This window comes from Nesoenas mayeri, assembly GCF_963082525.1.
Source record: "Nesoenas mayeri genome assembly, chromosome: 4".
Taxonomy (NCBI): Eukaryota; Metazoa; Chordata; class Aves; order Columbiformes; family Columbidae; genus Nesoenas; species Nesoenas mayeri.
Window position 1 is genome coordinate 33635064 of NC_137540.1, and position 18359 is coordinate 33653422.

Here is an 18359-nt window from a genome sequence, read left to right on the forward strand (position 1 = left end):
AGCATTTCATTTTGTTCACTCTGAATGTCCTGGTTCTGATTTCTGTTGTTTATCTAGCATGTTTTGAAGTCTGTAGAAATTAATATTTCAAAATAGAAAATCGCTTTCAGCTATAAAAGAAACTTCCATTTTGAAACAGGAAATGTTGAATGAAACATTTAAACTTTTTTCAAATATTTTTCCAGATGGAAGCTATTCATAAGTGAACTTAATTCAGTCAATAGGTTAGGCTAGCGAATAGTGAATATTGAGTGAATACTGATAAATGTGTTTCTGATGGAAAAGTTCTTCTTTGAAAACTTCCAAATAACAAAACCAAATCCAATAAAGTTTTAAAATAATGTCATCCTCTAAAAATATTCTGTCAATTTTAATAATATATGTTCATAAATGATATATGTGCAGGTAAGATTAATTTTTTGAGGCACTGTGCTTTGGTGACATGCTACTAAGATTTTCATTTTTTAAAATACATAATTGCTATGCCTTCTATTTTTAATTTATAGAGATGATATCCTATATTAATGAAAAAATCTCCAGTTATCAAAATACATGCTTGGCAAAATGCATGTGAGAGAAAGCTCTTGCTTGCATAAGTAGTTAAGAATTGGGAAACTGAATGTGGGAATAAACAGCTAGTGCTCACATGAGGGGGAGTAGGCAGTAGATTTCCACAGAAAAATCTCTTCTGGGGCCTGTGGTGTTCAACATAAATTATCTGGAAAACTGGCAGATGCTTTTGATGATGCCAGAATATTTAGGATAGTAAAGATAACAGACAACAGTGGGAATTACAGATTAATCTAATGACTAGGTAACAAACTGTGGCATGAAATTCAATGTAAATAACTGAAAATTATGCATGTCGGAAAAAAATATTTTAACTTTACATAAAAAATGGATGGTTTTGAGGTGGTTACCACGTAGGAAAAAAACCTTTGGGTAATGATGGCTAGTTCTCTGAAAATGTCCACTGACAGCTCAGTGCTGGTTGAGAAAGTGAATTAAATTCTAGGAATATTAGGAATTAAAGAGAACGTCATGCTACTGTATAAATTCATTATATCCTTGCATCTTGAATACAATGCAGTTCTGTTTTTCCTACTGCAAGAAGGGAGGCGTGGATGGTCAAAATTATGGAGCAACATCCTTTGTGAAGACCAACTAAGCAAGGCAGAACTTTTTGCACTGGAAAAAACAAGATAGTTGAGGCCATGAATGGCACAGAGAGAATGGATGAACATTGATTTTTCATGTTCTTTTCCAGAAAAAAAAAAATATGAGGCAGGCTCAAGATAGAGAAAAGGAGATTATTGGAGTGTGTGCAGCTTAGCTATGGCATGCCTTGCTGCAGGATGCTGTACATCATTAAAGTTGCACGGATTCCAGAAGGCAATTGGAAGCAAAGCAGCTTCTTGGAGGGAAAAAAGTCTATTGAGGTCCCTTAAATACTGAAGCATCATGTCTGGTTTCGGAAGCCCTTGAGGTGCAACTCTTGGGAAGCTGCTGGACATGTGGCAAAATACCTTTTCCTGATTGCTGTAGTCTCATATTCTCCTTCAGGAGTCTGCCCTGGGCCTCTGCTAGAGACAGGACTCTGCTCTGTATGGACCTTTGGTTATTCTTAAGACCTATATGTGTTCTATCATGTATTAGTAGATCTCTAATTTGTGAACTAGTATATTTTAAAACTCTTTATAAAATTCTGTTCCCTGACTAATAGGGATAGCTCAATTTCAAACTGCTACTTATTATAACTTTATTTTTTTCTGTTATTTTAGAAGCTGAAAATCGAATACCTGATTTTTTTTTTTTTTCTTACTGCAGCCTACTGCTTATAATGTTTTTAAATTCCATTTCTGTATTTTCAGATTGTCTATTACTCTGTCATGCCCTTTGGACTTGACCTTGTTTCCTATGGATACACAGCGCTGCAAGATGCAATTGGAAAGCTGTATGTAAATCAGTCAGTGCATAAAAACAGTGGCCTTCTAGGCATGCCTGAGAATCAAACAGAAAATGATCAATTCTGTATTGTTCATGTCAACATTTTTAATGAATCTTGAAATTAATATTCAGTAGTTCCTAGCAACATACGTTTCCCTATTAAAAATGTTTCTTTCATTCTCCTATCTGCAGTTATGATCCCCAATTCTACACAGTCCCTGTAGACAAAATTTTCACTGCCCAGTAATTGTTATCATAAAGGATCTTGACAGTTTTGTTATTTGCTTTATGTTCTAAGGGAGTGAGACTGATTTTATGAATGAAGCATTAAAACAACTGATTTTGTTTTATATATTATCTTCCATCATGGGGCTTTGAGACATTGTGATTTTTATTAAGTTGTTATGAATCTTAGAGAAGTTAGCTTATGAACACTTTAGATTTTTTAACCACAGCTGTTTTTCAAAGATAAAATAAAAATCTGTCTAATGCCTCCAGAAGAAGAAAAAGAATGGTTCTGTAAACATTTTTCAGAGGCTTTGAATTGCAAAATGGTGTATTCCAATGCCATCTTTTCTGTGTTTCCCCATCTCTGTTCCCATTTAACACGTACTGTGTTTGAGCTAAATTAATCCGTAATACACAGAAGACAGTAGAAAAATGGCATGTAGAATCGTGATTATGATTATGCATTTTTAATCAATATGGCTTTATGCTTGAATAGTGAGCCTACTTTCACCTAACTTTCTCACTTGGTGGTGTTGCATATATCATGATTTAGACACTCAGATGTGTGCTGAAGTCTGTCCTTACTTGGGGGATCATGAAGGTGCTGAATTGATTTCAGTAGGACTGAATGGAAATGCTTTCATGAATCAGGGCCTTTAATCTGAAAAACTGAGCAGAAAGGTTGTTTTGCACAAAACCCAAGATTCATCACAGTAATTGAGTTGTTAAATCCTTTTGATGTTACTGGGACTTGTGAGTGCTGTTACAGTTCAGTATATTTGTCATGCTTTGCTGAAGCAAAGTGTGAATGAATATGGAGGCTTCAAAGCCATGGAGAACAGAGCTTTGCTTTCCTTGTTTAAACAGTACGCACCGTAACAAACACCTCGGAATCAGTGTAATATTGCTGATACTGTGATGTTCCACCCACCAAGTCCTAATTTAGGTCTACATAAAAATTAAATTGTGGATTATTTCATTTTTGTATTTAATTATTTGAAAAGAAAATAGAAAGAAAAAGAGTGAAAGAAATATGATACATATATGCTAGATTTTCTTTTGAGTGTACTGTGATTGAGACAGTTCTTTAAACTATTATTGTTATTATTATTATTATTTTGTTCTTGTAGTTGGTTACACAACTGATGACTTACGATTTATCTGGCAGTCTGGAGATCCTGTACAGCTAGAGAAAATTGCTCTGCCTCAGTTTGATATTAAAAAGGAGGATATTGAATATGGTAACTGTACCAAGTATTATAAAGGCACAGGTAGGTAATATAAGTGGTAAAAGACTTTAAGATTCCTTCAATTAATGTTTATAGTTAATGGTTAATATTCCAGTTCATGTGTTAAATTTCATAGCATAAAATAGATTACTTTTAACTAACAAGTAGTCCGTGTGGTAGTATCATAAATGATTACTGCAAAATAATTGAAATATAGAAACGTCTATGTTGAAGATGAGATTAAATGCTTATCTTGGTTTTGCTTACATGTCTTTTGATCTTATTATCACCATTTTGTTTCTATAGTCCTAATGCACATTTATGCTTGTGTCTAACTTTTCTGAAAGGATGTTCATGTAGAATCATGCCAGTTGCAGCAAAGTAGGATAACTTTTATATTCTGGTCAACTTTTCTTCCAGAAGTGAATAGTATTAGAGTGTAACTTCAAATGATTTGGCCTGCAGGTTCTTCCTTTCTCTAAGTGTCCTGGAACATCTGTAATTAAAGAAAACTGCTTACAATCATCAGCCCTGTGTTTATTCAATCCTATGATTGTTTTCTGAGTGTGGCCAAAAATTTATCCAATGCTTTCTGTACTCTGGCTTCTAATGATTTATCTTTTCTACTTTGATTGATTCCTGCCTGTAATTATATCCAAAATACTCACTGGAAGGCTTTTTTACAACAACGGAAGTCAGCAGAGCATATTTTAGTCAGTGCTGTTGCATCATGTGAATAAACCTCCCATTAAAACTCAACAGGGACGGCTGTAGCACTGCAGATTCTGAGGATCCTCTGCAAGTTTCTCATTTACTATTTAGCTGAAGTCAAGGGTCCATTATTTGCAGCTGTTCCTGAGCTAGATCCCAAGCCTGAAGAGATCTCAAGTAATGTTAGGAGATCACAGAGTTAATGAATTTAACTTGAAAAATGTAATGAAAATTGAAACGAGATTTGTCTCTTAACTGCAAAGGAGAGAGTTTGTAGCCTAACTACATAATTCAGTATCTCAGGTGATTTACCATTCGTAAATAATGTGAAAGTAGCACCCCTAAGGAAAATTCTGTATTTATGAAAGCACAACCCACTGGCAATGATTGCATTCAAGTCTGAATCTGGGTATGGTAGAAGTTTATGTAGCAATGAAAAAAATATTTTACTCTTAATTAAACAATGAATTTAATTTTTAAAAAGGCTATAAATCCTTTTTGTTTGAAAACAACCATGTTAATCTCATAATCAAGACTGGAATTAATATTTCATTAATGTGAATGGAATATTTTAGAACTCTGAAATATTTTTAAAGCTTGTTTTCAGTAACCAGTAGTTTTTTGATTTAAAATATTTTAAAGCTTGTTTTCAGTAACCAGTAGTTGTTTGGTTTACTTTAAATTCTTATATTGAAGGTACTTTAAAAAAAGGAGATTTTGAGCACATAGAATCACAGAGTCACAGAATGTTTGGGATTGGAAGGGACCTCGAAAGATCATCTAGTCCAATCCCCCTGCCGGAGCAGGAACACCTAGATGAGGTTACACAGGAATGCGTCCAGGCAGATTTTGAATGTCTCCAGAGAAGGAGACTCCACAACCCCCATGGGCAGCCTGTTCCAGTGTTCTGTTACCCTCACTGAGAAGAAGTTTCTTCTCAAATTTAAGTGGAACCTTTTGTGTTCCAGTTTGAACCCATTACCCCTTGTCCTATCATTAGTTGTCACTGAGAAGAGCCTGGCTCCATCCTCATGACACTCACCCTTTATATATTTCTAAACATTAATAAGGTCACCCCTCAGTCTCCTCTTCTCCAAGCTCAAGAGCCCCAGCTCCCTCAGCCTTTCCTTATAAGGGAGATGCTCCACTCCCTTAATCGTCTTTGTGGCTCTGCACTGGACTCTCTCCAGCAGTTCCCTGTCCTTCTTGAACTGAGGGGCCCAGAACTAGACACAATATTCCAGATGGGGTCTCACCAGGGCAGAGTAGAGGGCAAGGAGAACCTCTCTCGACCTACTAACCACCCCTCTTCTAATCCACCCCAGGATGCCATTGGCCTTCCTGGCCACAAGGGCACAGTGCTGGCTCATGGTCATCCTGCTGTCCATCAAGACCCCCAGCTCCCTTTCCTGCTCTCTAATAGGTCACTTCCCAACTTATACTGGAACCTGGGGTTGTTCCTACCCAGATGCAATAATGAAATATAATGTTATAACGAAATATAACAAGGGAAACTGTAGAGTGTTGCATAGTTAAAATTAATTCAGTTAATTTTGTCAGGTAATCAAGAGACAGTGTTGCATGTGCAAGCAAATTTTGAAAGTTATGTCAGCTGCAAATAATTTAATCTTTACTGCCAGTTTATGTCAACTGATGTTTTATCATATTTACCTAAGCAGAAAGATGGTCAACAGACTTGGGGTGACTTTTTGTGGCAATAAATTGAATACTTATATTTGCAAATTGCCTATTATTTGTTTATGAAAATGCATGATAGATCCAAATAGGTCCCCGTCAGCTGAATGGTGGGAGCAATACATACTATTCTCTGCCTGATGAAAGATGATATAAAGCCACACAGAATGCATTTCTGGCATAAAGCAAGCAAAGAATGATTTTGAAGGTCATCCCTCATCTGAAACTAAAACCTAAAAGCATCCAGAAAGTGTTCAGAAATTATAGAGGGGAAATTTTTCAGACAACACATCATTGCAGAGGATAGAATGAACTATGAAATACCATATAGTCTCTTCTACACAAGGAAATTCTTCTTTAATGTTTTATTGTTTTGTTGTTTTGGTTATTGTATGCCCAAACAGCACCTTTAAGATGCCTTACCATTCTACAGTGGTTAATTGATAAAATAGAGAAGATAAATACATATATTTTTGACAGATTCAATCTTCCAAATCAGCTTTGCACCAACTTTATTTATAGATATAGACAGATCTGAATTTTGAAATTGCTGTAATATAATGTGGGAATGCCTTTTACTTGTGATGGAATAGTTTGTGAAGTTGTTTTTACAATGCCATTGTGTTAATATTAACATAGGAATTCCAGTTCTGCTAATTGAGTGAATATATGAATATAATTTGTTTTCTAGTTATTTGACTTCTGGATCCATCTGTTATCTCCAGTAAAACCTCTAGTGTCTGCAGCTTTATATTGAATTAATCTTAACAGATATCTTAAATGGTTAGGTGATTCAGATCCTTATTTTAAAAGACTTGAAGCAATATTCCTTGTTTTCAAAATTCACAGTTTTTAGAGTCTTTTTAAAAAAATCTGTACCAATTTTAGAAGTCACCTGTACCAGCTTTCAGTACTGCAGGAATCTCTTTGCTTAGAGTCATGTTCGGGTCACCTCTTTCCATTCTAAACTTTCTATACTAATATTTCTTAATTCCATCTTTTGCACAAATTAATGCTAAGTAGGATTTTCAGATGAGCTTAAGCTAGTATGACTGCTAGACCCCATTGGTTTTATCTAGACTGCATCTTGAAGCCATCCCTAACTTTAACTGCCTGTTACTGATGTGCTGTGAAAAGGCAGAGGGTGCCTTATGGAGCACAGAGAGTACCACATGCCTGACCACATGTGGTGGTTATATAGATCTGTGTTTTCATCATTTTTTTCCAAACTGAACTCTTTGCCTTTATAAAGAAAATAAAATCATTGAACTTTTGCTCTTAACTTAAATGGAAAAAGGCCTAAAAGATACGGATCTGAAGAGGTTGACCTGCAAAGCACATTAATGCATTTATTTCTTTAAAGGTTATTACACTTGTGTAGAAGTGATCTTCACCTTAAGAAGACAAGTTGGATTTTACATGATGGGTGTTTATGCTCCTACACTACTAATTGTTGTTCTGTCCTGGCTGTCATTTTGGATCAATCCTGATGCAAGTGCTGCAAGAGTCCCACTGGGTAACCTGCGTTTACACATACCATCACGATCCACTTTAACGCCATTGAGCCATTCTCAGTTGCTTTGACACCATGACACTGGACACTGAAAGCAACTTCACTTCCATTATCCGCTCATCGTTTTCACTGAAACGTCCTCATTCCTTGTCCTGTAGAATTCACCTCTGAAACTGAGACTTCTCTTGACAATGGTTCCAGGATTTACATGCTAAGCAAACTGTCTCTGCTCCTCCCAGCCCAGACAAATCTGATCTTACCTGTGTGTGGATGAAGCTGCAGACACTGTGGCAATATGCGGTTTATAGGAACTGGAACATCTGAATATCATTCAGAAAGCAGGAAGATGAGTAAGGCTCCAAATAGCTACCCCTTGGAGCAGTTTTTCTGAAGAGTAATAGAAAAAAAATTATGTCTGGAAGAGAATTAGCATCCTTGTTACCTGATTGGTTTTATTTCATTAGAAACTCAGTTCATGAGAGTACTTCAGGCTCATGCTTTCATGCTGCTCAGCACAACACAGTAGGCAAGCCCTTCATTTATTATGAGACAATAGGACACAGAATTAACTAAAACAATGTTATTTTGACTAATTGAATTGTACACGGGACTCCAGCTCTGGGCTGGCCAAACCCGCTGACCCCAAGATCTCAATGAAATACTGAGCCAGGTTCTTCCATCTTGATGCTTCTCGTATTCAGGTTCCCGTCCCCATGCCATGACCTCTCCTTCCTCATGCTCCCCTTTTCCCCGGCACTCCTTCACAAGTCCATACCCCTTATTTTCCACATCTTTTCCATGTTCCAGAAGGTTCAGTGTACCTGTTTTCAAGATCCCAGGGGCGCAGTTGCAGAACCCTTCCAGCCCCCCACCTTCTTCAGAAACCTCTCACCCACACTTGAACTTCCACACTCCCACAGGACATGAGTCCTGTGCAGCCTCATGTGTGTCAATAAGCACAGGAGACCCTCGGAGTCAGGACCTGCCACATCACCTTACCAGTCCCCTGTTGAGAGTGGGAAGGGTGCCTGCTAAGTTTTGTTAGATGGAAAAGTGTATGGGGATGATCAACTAACTTGTATAGCTACATCCTTGAAGATAGTTGGCCTTGAAACCTATTAAGATTAACATTTCTTTGTCAAGTGGATGATCTCTAATCCCAAAAAAAGTGTTATCAATGGCCGGCCGCTGTGCTCTCAATGGTTAGATATACACCTGATGAGAGATGTGAAGCCACTTCACATTTAATTATTAATATCATAATACAGTCATCCTTAGAATTAAGTATAGTGGGTTACTACTCCCTACAGCCAGTCATCTCAGAAGTTTCCAGGTGATTTAGGGACACAAGTTACTTTGCAAACCAGTAAGCAGCATATGTTTTTGTAGACTGATTAATGTTCTGGGAGAAGGATGTATGTTTGTTTGAAGAAAAAGCCTTTTTCCATGAAGGAACTAAACAAGTTGCAAGCCCTTAACGTTTCACCCAGTTAGATCATGTAGTGGTAGAGAAGTCCATGAAGGACTGATACATAAACAGCTGTTGCTAAGCAGTGTAAAGGCTGATATCACTGAATGCTTCTTTCTAATTAAATGCCGATGTTTCACCTTTTAATGAGCCTGACAAAGGACTCTCCACCTCTTTACAGGTGGGCAGTGTGCCAGCATCTGTTTAAAAAATTATTTTCTTTCCTTCACTGCCATGTGATCCCCAAAAGCAGTAAGATCTTCCCTGAAGCTGCAGGGATCTGAGGGGCATTGGACTGCCCAACAGCATGGAACATTTGTCGAGTGTGCAGGTGGGGGTACAATAGGGTACCCGAAGGCTTGGAATAGCGGTGATGGATTCCCATGTACAAAGCATAGCTAGGTCTGAGGCCAGGCATGCTCGTGCCCTGTCACTCCTGTCCTCACATCTGTATTCGTTCTTGTCATTTCATTTTATAAAATTGCAACAAATGTAGAGTCTTAGAGGAATTCATAAAGATATATGTTAGAACTGCAGTATGAAGAAGAATTGGCAAGAGCATGTCTTTTAGTTTATGAAGTTTAATGAGAGGAGAGAATGCATTAGAGATACCAAGTGATAAGGAAAGGAAGACAGAATATTACCTTTTTTCAATAACATCAATGAGATAAAGCCAGGCATTTTTAAAGCAGTAATATAAACCAGAAAATACTGGTTTATATAGCATATAATTAACCTGTGGAATTCACTGCCAGAAGATAGTGCTGAGGCAAGTAAATTTGATGGATTCAAAAAAGAGAGATTTATTTATCTGGCAGCACGTGCTGAAGTGCTTTGGTGGATTGGCACTTTCTGATACTATCCATATGTAACTTGAGGCAGTATTTTTTAAATAGTAGCCCTATACAATCATGCTTTAGGCTGGGTGCCAACTAGTCTTACTGATAAGCTAAACTTTGCTGTTGAAAGGGATGCCACAGTAGGGGCAAAAATGCAGAGGTATTTTCTAGAAAGACCAACTTTCCCAGTACTTTGCAAGTACAGAGGAAGAAGATCTGTCTGCTCTCTCTCTAGTGCTCCCTGAGAAGAAAAGGGGGACTTTGCTGTTTCCTTTTTTTTTAAATTAAAAAAAAAAAGAGAGAAAAAAAAAAAAAAGAAGTAATCTTGCAGTTTATTTATTCATTCTCCTCATTCAGTTTGAACCCTGAGCTTGGGACTGTGGTAGGTATGTACCTAGTGCAGCTGCTGCCAGAGGAGCAGCTTACAATACTCATACTAGGGTCTTCAAGGCTATACTAACTCTGATCTGGCAGCAAATGGTTGCTTAATAGAATATTTCTATACTTCTATCTCACTTTATTGTTACCTTGAAAACCTAGAAGTTTCTCGAACTCTGAGAATGAACTTTTCATCCTAGGAATCCAGGCAAATGGAAATTAGAGGTGGGTCACCATGATCTCAATTGCCATACTGAACAGATTGATGACAGCTCCATTAAAATATTTTCAGCTAGTTGAATTTGTAAGTTATTTTTATAGAATTGAATCCAAGATTGTAATATCTGGTATTTTAAGCTCTACAAAGTGATTGTAGAAATGTTTCAGTACGAGGCATGATAATAATGTTAGCATATTAAGATAATCAACACTTTTAAAGTTAAGCAGGAAAAAAAATACAATATCCAAAATGCTGGGCAAGTCTACATCATCATGTAATTCAGTTGTTCAGGCTTATGGTAGAAGCTGCCTTTCAGAAGTCTAGCATAGACATGCATAGCACATGATACAAAACACTGGTACAGAATAACAGAAAGCTGGGCATAGGTAGAGGTGTGCTTTATATTTTAAGAGACAGTACAGCCTTATATGTACCTGTTATTGCAGTTCATTATGATCCATAATTAGTGTTCAGCCCAAGACAGCTGTAGTTCGTCAGTGAAAATAAATTAGAAAAAAGGGACACTACTCTATGCTCACTTTCTGTCCTTATGGACGTGTTTGTACTTGAATGCTTCAGATGCAGTAGACAGAAAATAAGCCAGAGTAAATACTGAGGTTTGTTTGTTCAGTACTTGCCATGTCATTCTGATCTGACATAGTGCATCTGGCCATTCTGTATTATCCCAATGGCCACAAAAATCCAACTTTGCAATGATAAGTTGATATTACACATTTGTAAATAAAACACCATAAGATTCTGTATTTTAAAATCGTATGACTGTAATAATTTTTAATACTTTCTCTTCAATGTTTTAGCAACTAGTAAGTTGCCCATTTGAGATTAATACCAAATAAAGTATCGTATCAATCATTAAAATCCAAATGGGAACAGCAGCAAAATAATTTTGCTTATGGTCAATTAGAATTTAATACTTTCATAAGCTGATACAGATACTTTCAGTTTTATTAAGTTTTTCACATTCTCAGTTACTTAAAACAGATCCATAGAAAATTGTCTGCTTCATTGTTTGGATAGCAAGTGTGGCCAACATTTTTCTATAGACATTGATTACATTTTATGAAGCTGCCCATTCATTGTTGAAAGATTTTTGTCATTAGCATTCACAGAATCAAAATGGCACATTCTGAACTGGGAGTTTGAAATAAGTTTTCCCTATGTGAAAACCATTTCTAAAGTTAGAAATTTCAGTTTCATTGGAGCCTTTTTGAGATCAAACTTGTGTTTTGTCTCTTGCAATGTGAGCCCTGTGTTGATTTGAAAGCCTTGTAAGGAGGAATGCTTATTGTAACCTAGTTTGAAGATGAGTGTGACCTTTCAATAGCCTTTGCAGATGTGGATTTTTTTCACCATAAGGGCTTCCTGCAAAGCCCTTTATTTAGAAAGATTCCTCTAGATCCTGTAAGCTTGAACAGGGAATGATCATAGATCCTCAGTCACCTCAGTATTTTCATCTTCACAGTGAATGGGGAATGCAGAGTTTTTTATATGCTGGTACAGCTTTGCTCTTCAGCAAAACCTTCCCTTTTCTCTGTGTATTGCACTTGTGGGCAGGTCATTCAGATAAGTGCTCCTGCTGTAGCACAGTTCAGGTTTCTGGAACAAAAGTTGCTATTGAAGTCTGATTTAAAGGACTTGGAGACTTCTGATTGAAGTATCATATATTTCTCTTTCATCTCTCAGATATGTGTTTTAAGATAAGTCTTTCAAAAGCCCATTTCACAGTGGTATTGTGTGTGGTGGGGCAGGAAAACCACAGCAACCAGTTTAGCCTCACTTTTTTCTTTCTCCATTTATAACATGAAGTATTCCTTATTAATAATTCATCACTAACTGCAATATGCTACCTGAGTATTGTTTAACATGTTCATTAACTGAACGCATGTGCACTTTGTCTACCTCCTGTAATATACACCAACTGCATTGGGAAGCCTCAATCACTGTTATAAAACATCATTCAGTGTTGTCTGCTTCAGAGTAAGAGCACAGCTGGTGTCAATAAGGGCAAGTTTTCTTTAATCTATATATTGTTTTTCTTTTCGTAGGTATTTTCTCAGTTCTCAGCTTGGCATCTGAATGTACCACTCTTGCCGCAGAACTTCCCAAAGTGTCTTACGTGAAGGCCTTAGATGTCTGGCTGATTGTTTGCCTTCTCTTTGGGTTCGCATCCCTGGTGGAGTATGCGGTGGTCCAGGTAATGCTAAACAATCCAAAGAGAATTGAAGCTGAAAAAGCAAAGATTGCCAAGGCAGAGCAAGCGGAAGGGAAAGGTGGAAACACTGCCAAGAAGAACACTGTGAATGGCACAGGGACTCCTGTCCACATCAGCACTTTACAGGTACGAGCTGCGAAGCTGTGTACGCAAAATCAGCATTATCCTCTGTTAACACAGTTCCAGGAATATACTGTCATAATACAGGGTGTTTCAAACAGATGGACCCAATTTGAAATCACTATATCTCTGCAACCATGAATCGCCCATGAATGAAACTCTTACCACTGGGAAGGGCAGGGCATAGAGTTTCAAATTATTAGCACTTGATAACTCATTAAGCTGTTTGTAAATTTTTGTGTAATTGTAACATGTTGCCATTGTGAAATATACTACTTTGAAACTGGGTCCATCTTTTTGAAACACCCTGTGGTTTTGGATAGTGTTTAATCTTAGAAGTACCCAAGCCCTTAAAAATGTGCTGGTAATTAATGGCTAGCAATCTGACCAGTTGGTCCCTAGTTATTTGAGGTCAGATGCACTAGATGAAAAATTTGTCTCTTAATATCCTAGCGCCATGGTTGCTGCTGAGCTTCACGTAAATAAAGCAGCAAGAAGCTTTACAGTTGCTATATTTCTCATAGTAAATAGCAGCTGTCAAACCGTAACTATTCAGAGGACAGGACTCTCAGTCAGTATTTGCTGAGAGTGTACTCAAATAACACCCGTCTCATTGCTTTCCCGGGGATGGCCACAGCTGCACTGCATTGCATGTCAAGCATCTCTGAAGCCAGGGATCCAGAAGTCTTGGTATTTGTAAACAAAAGACAGGTCTGTTTGTCTGTCAAACAGTTCCTGCATTTCTTATGTTGCCAGAAAGAGTTTATGGTTAAATCAGATCAGATCTCATTATACAGATAAAGATGAGATGTACATCTCAGATCAGGCCAAACTTTCTGTCATGATGGTAGGTTCCTGGTGCTGTATAACTCCCCGTTTGTGCTCCAAGAGTTATCAGACATCCCAAGCCAACTGCCCCCAGTCCTGAGTGATATTTAATTGACATTTATTGTACAGAAGAAAATAGGTTATGCTACAACATGGAATATTAATTCAGCTTATAGTTGTCAATGACTCTGCAATTTTAATTCATAAAATAAAGCTATTAGGCCAGATCCAGGTGATTATATTGTTAGCATACAATGTGACTTAAAAGCTTCTTTAAGGAGGAAGTAGTTTATGCCTGAATGGTGGAATCTCTGTCCTAGCATCAGACTGGCATTGCCACATTACTAATTAGACCCAGTCCTGAGGAGCTGCAGATATCACACAGTGGTGCACTTGACTACCATGTTTCTCATCTGGTAGAAGAGTCTTCTGAGAACTGTTCTGGCAGGCAACCAGGCTCAGCTTAGAGCAACCCCATGTCTGCTTTGACTTGTGTTGCAAGTAATTCCCCAAGCCCAGGCAACATGGGAACTGAGTAGAAAGGAAGATAGCTCAGCTACAGTTTTGCTTCCCTGGAACTGAATGTGTTGTTTTTGTGTTCAGCAATTTGCAGGTCCACAATTCAGCTGTTTCTTGTGACAGAATAGTTGCACCAGTCCAGCACAGCAGCATAAAATTTATCTATTCCTGTTTCAGGTACTTAACAAGCGTAAGCTTGATCAATGACAAGATTAACAAAAAAATAGAGTTTTTCAGCGGTGACCAAAACCAAAATGCTAATTTACTGATTCTCCTCAGTGTATACAGTGCCCAAAGTGCTTGCCATCTTCATAGCCAAAAGGAGAATAAAATGATAACTTTTATCACCTGTGATATCCTTCCATCTTTTAATAATTATTTTCAAGAATGCAAGTTTGGGTGTACAGTGAATTTTAAGACTTAGAGGAAGGGGAGTCATTGTTCACAAAAAGTAAGCAACACTCCCCATGAATGGTGTCTAGTGATAGGCTAAAGTTTTTTAGGATTCAGACCTCAGTTTGCCCTCCAGGATCTTGCCGTGTCTCCCCTCCATAATCGTGCAGTTTCAGCTCCAGTACCTCACATTTGATCTGCACTTTTCAGGGTCTTCCCAATTTGTTCTCAGAGACCTTTAACATTCCAATATCTATAATGTCTGCAACAATAATCTGTGTTGGATTTATACAGAGTCCTGGGCATGCACGGCTTCTGATGATCTTTATATGAAGAGTTACTACACATTTGTTTGCTGAGACATATCAGAAATATATATTCATTGCTGTAAAAGTTCACCATGTGGCTGAGTAGTCTCCTGCCCTTATGGCTAATGATGGCTTGTATCCAGCCATCTGTTTTGAAATATAGCCTACCTGAGGAAGGATGTCCTGGGGAGGTAATTTCTGGGAAGATCACCAGGCTGAGATAGAATAAAGTCTCAGACCAATGAATCATTTGACCTCACGATGTGGTAGGACAATGATTCTATGTATTTGAATGCTCTAAATCTGCCTAGCTGAAAACTCCCTCTGAACCAGCTACCACGTAGGAGCACTTTGAAAGCTGTCAGCCCTGGAGAAGCCTGTACTAAACTCTTAAATCAGATCAGGTCTAAATCTTTCAGTAGCTCTGATACCTATTTCAAAACTAGGTCTGCCCCACAAAATTTGGATCATTCCCATACAGAGTTTGTCATGATCAAGAATGCATTTATCATATGGCAAATATGCAAGGGAGGGAAACATTAAAGAAACAGGTAACGGAAAAAAACTGTCTGTTGAAAGGCATAAAGAATATGAAACAAAAGAGGCCAGAGTGCTGTCCCAGAACTTCAGGAGCTGTTTTTCATCAGAGTTGTATAGGATTATGTGTGAGGAGAGAGCAAGTACTGTGCTAAATGTCTGGAAGGACTTAGACAAACCAATGAATAGCTCTAGAATAAAAGGAGGACAACTTGGAACTGCATCCCTCATGTGAGTGTGCATCCCATAGAAATGTTTGAGGATGTTCTCTTTCCATATAGGAGGGGATACTAAGGCAAAAGCAACTGAGGGTGTAGCTGGAAATCTCACCATAGCCAACAGGAAAGACCTGGAAGCAGAAAACTACAAGTGAGGGAAAACAGAGGGAATTAATAATTTCATTTGTAAATGTTTCCCCAGCTGAAATGAAGCACTTTATTATGAGACATTTACTGAATGATGCTGAGACATATCTGTTAGTTATTAGAGAGGAACCAAGTTCAAAAAGATAAATTGCTTTATTTCACTTGAAAATACCCCTGATCCTGATGACAGGCCAGTTTACCAGTGTTCCCCGAGCCGCAAGCTGCGCTCTTGCTGCCCATCGCAGCCATTCAGCATTGCAGAGTGATGTCTCTCCTGGAGATTTGATGAAGGGGCTGGTATGTAAAGTACAATGGGGTTGTGGGGGTGGGAAGGTCCCAGGCATGGGGAGGATTGGCAGGAGCACAGGGAAGCAAGTGGGGCGGTCAGACACCCCTGATTCCAGCCCTCATGGGATAACTTGTTTTCATGTATTTGATCCATTTGTTAAAGGTAAAAATGACATCTGGTCTGGAGACTTGGCATGTTTGATACTAGTGAAAAACAAGCCATAACTAAATCATGTCATCATCCTTAATAATAAAAGTGGCTGTTGTTCCTTTTTTATGACAAGAAATAAAGGGATAAACTTTTCAGTATATCCTAAAAATTAAAAGTTTGATGCCATTCGTAATTGAAAGTGAGGAGAAGAGATCCCCTGTAGCAGAATCTGTAAGGGTCCGCCTGGAAGTTTTCAGTGGAAGGCACTACTGTGTCACTAAGGTCAATGATCATGACCAATAGCCACCAACAGCAACAGTGAAAATGACAGGATGAAAACAATGCTCACAATCTGCGAATCAGACAAAGATGGAGAAAACCTTCCATGGATGCAAACTACTTTTCCTCTCCACCAAATCCTGGATACTGGCTGACGCAAAAGCTGCATGTTTCCAGCATACGCCAAACCCCCAAGTCCATGCTTTGTGACTCATGCCCCCTCCAACAAAAACACTTGAAATGTCAGTGCAATTTTAAGCCCACAGGTTTATCAATATGACTGTCTGATTAAAGTCAAGTGGTCCATCTGGCAAGATCAACCTGAATCTGTAGAAGAAAGTGAAATTCAGCATAAGCACTTCTGCTGTGTTTGCTAGGAGCTGCAGCGGCTATGCATTCAGAGGCAAGAAGCCGTAAGAACAGTTTGGCTCCCTTAGCTCATAGAGGCTGCAAGTAGATGCTGTTCTAAGCAGAGGAGAAAATTATGCAACCTGGTGGCAACTGCTGGCATGTGCCTTTTATTGGGAATCCTCAGTAGGAGTCTGCATGTGTTTCCTAGCAATGTAACATCACAGAGTGAGAAAAACAAGCAAAAAAGGAACTGTTTTGAAGATGAATCAGTTTTTTTGCTTTCACTGGTGGCGTAATTACAGGGAGAGATTGCGCTGTTAACTATAACAACACCCCTCGATTTGAAAAGTCACATTTTCATCAAGCCCATTTATAGAAGCTGTCCCCCACAGGTAATGTGCTGATGACTGGAGAGAACATTTGCTAAAAGAGTGGCTCTGGGGGATGATGAATAGTGCTATGCAAGCGGTGGTAACAGCTCTAAACCCAGTTATTTTTAAAAAGAAGTTGCTTGCCTTATCTTGTCAGAGCTGCATCTACGCTCTGAAACCTGATATGTTTTTTGTTCATCTCTACTGATTTACAATATACCTGACCAGTGGTGGTGACCTGTGGTGGCTTGATCTTCCCATAGTGTCTTTTCCCCTCGAGTGGCACTCCAGACTCAGATTTTTTTTGTAGAACCACCAGAAACTCAGTTCACATTTTATCTTGTACACAAAACCACAGGCAGCAATCTATTTTAATAGTTCCTGACAGCATTTCAGGTACAGGGTAGGTACTTTCTGCTCTAGTGACTCACGTATCTATCCTTGGAGATAATTCAGGACACAACTGTAAAAAGGCCCCAAGCAATCTGCTTTGAGCAGGGGGTTGAACTAGATGATCTCCAGAGGTCCCTGCCAACCTCAGCTATGCTGTGATTCTGTGATATTTTATGTATAAATATTTTTTGTGCTATACTTTGCAATTAGTGGGGTAATGAGAATTTGCAAGGAATATTTAGAATGTGATAGTGAATTCCTGCTGAGCTGCACCAGAAAATGTACTCAGTCTGAATACACACTAATACTAAATAATGATTATTTTATTGATGACCTACAAGAGCAAGAGAAGAGCACAAAACAAGTGCAAGAAAGATTAATGACAGAGTTTGTTAGAAAAATACTTCTTCATCTTGTATGGAAGACTCTTACACAACTGGGAGGACTAGTGACAGATCTGCATGCCAAAAGAGGTTGGGGGCAGCAGAAGAGATGATTTCGTTGCAGAGAAGACATGCTGTGTAGAGCAGAGAATGTTGCATTACAGTCAGGAGGTGCTTCAGCCTGAGGGATGGATGCTGAGCTTGAGAGAGTGCCAGTGCTACAGCATGTTCAAAGCTTTGCTGGAAATTATGGACAATACATTTCTACTCTCAATAATTCTTGAATCCAAAATGATGGCATTTAGTGTTAAACTTCATCCTGATGAATAAAGAGGAGTTGATCACAGGATGAAGAGTTGCTTGAAAAGGATCTTTATTCTATTTGCACAAAACAAATCTAGTCACGTTCCAGTATTTTTGGTGCTGTGAAAGAACAGATTTCACAAATTTGAAAACCATTTTTTCCTGTCTGAGTGGAAGAATTTAAACAAAAAATATGAGTGATGCTAGTGAGCTATCTGACAATGTTCAAAATAGCTACATACCAGAAGGGGAGCTATACTAATTTAAAACAAAACAAAAACAACAACTAAAAAAGCAAACAAAGAAACA

The 18359-nt window shown here is 38.2% G+C and overlaps 1 protein-coding gene across 1 annotated transcript in view; it reads left to right on the forward strand.

Annotated features, from left to right (window-relative positions):
* Positions 1-18359, forward strand: part of GLRB (glycine receptor beta) — a gene marked incomplete at both ends in the record, with an annotated part of 43585 nt that overhangs the window by 20723 nt on the left and 4503 nt on the right. The window contains 4 exons of the mRNA XM_080344375.1: positions 1872-1954; positions 3306-3446; positions 7174-7326; positions 12295-12587. Coding sequence (XP_080200501.1) covers positions 1872-1954; positions 3306-3446; positions 7174-7326; positions 12295-12587 — 670 coding nt within the window. The remainder of the gene's footprint in view (positions 1-1871; positions 1955-3305; positions 3447-7173; positions 7327-12294; positions 12588-18359) is intronic.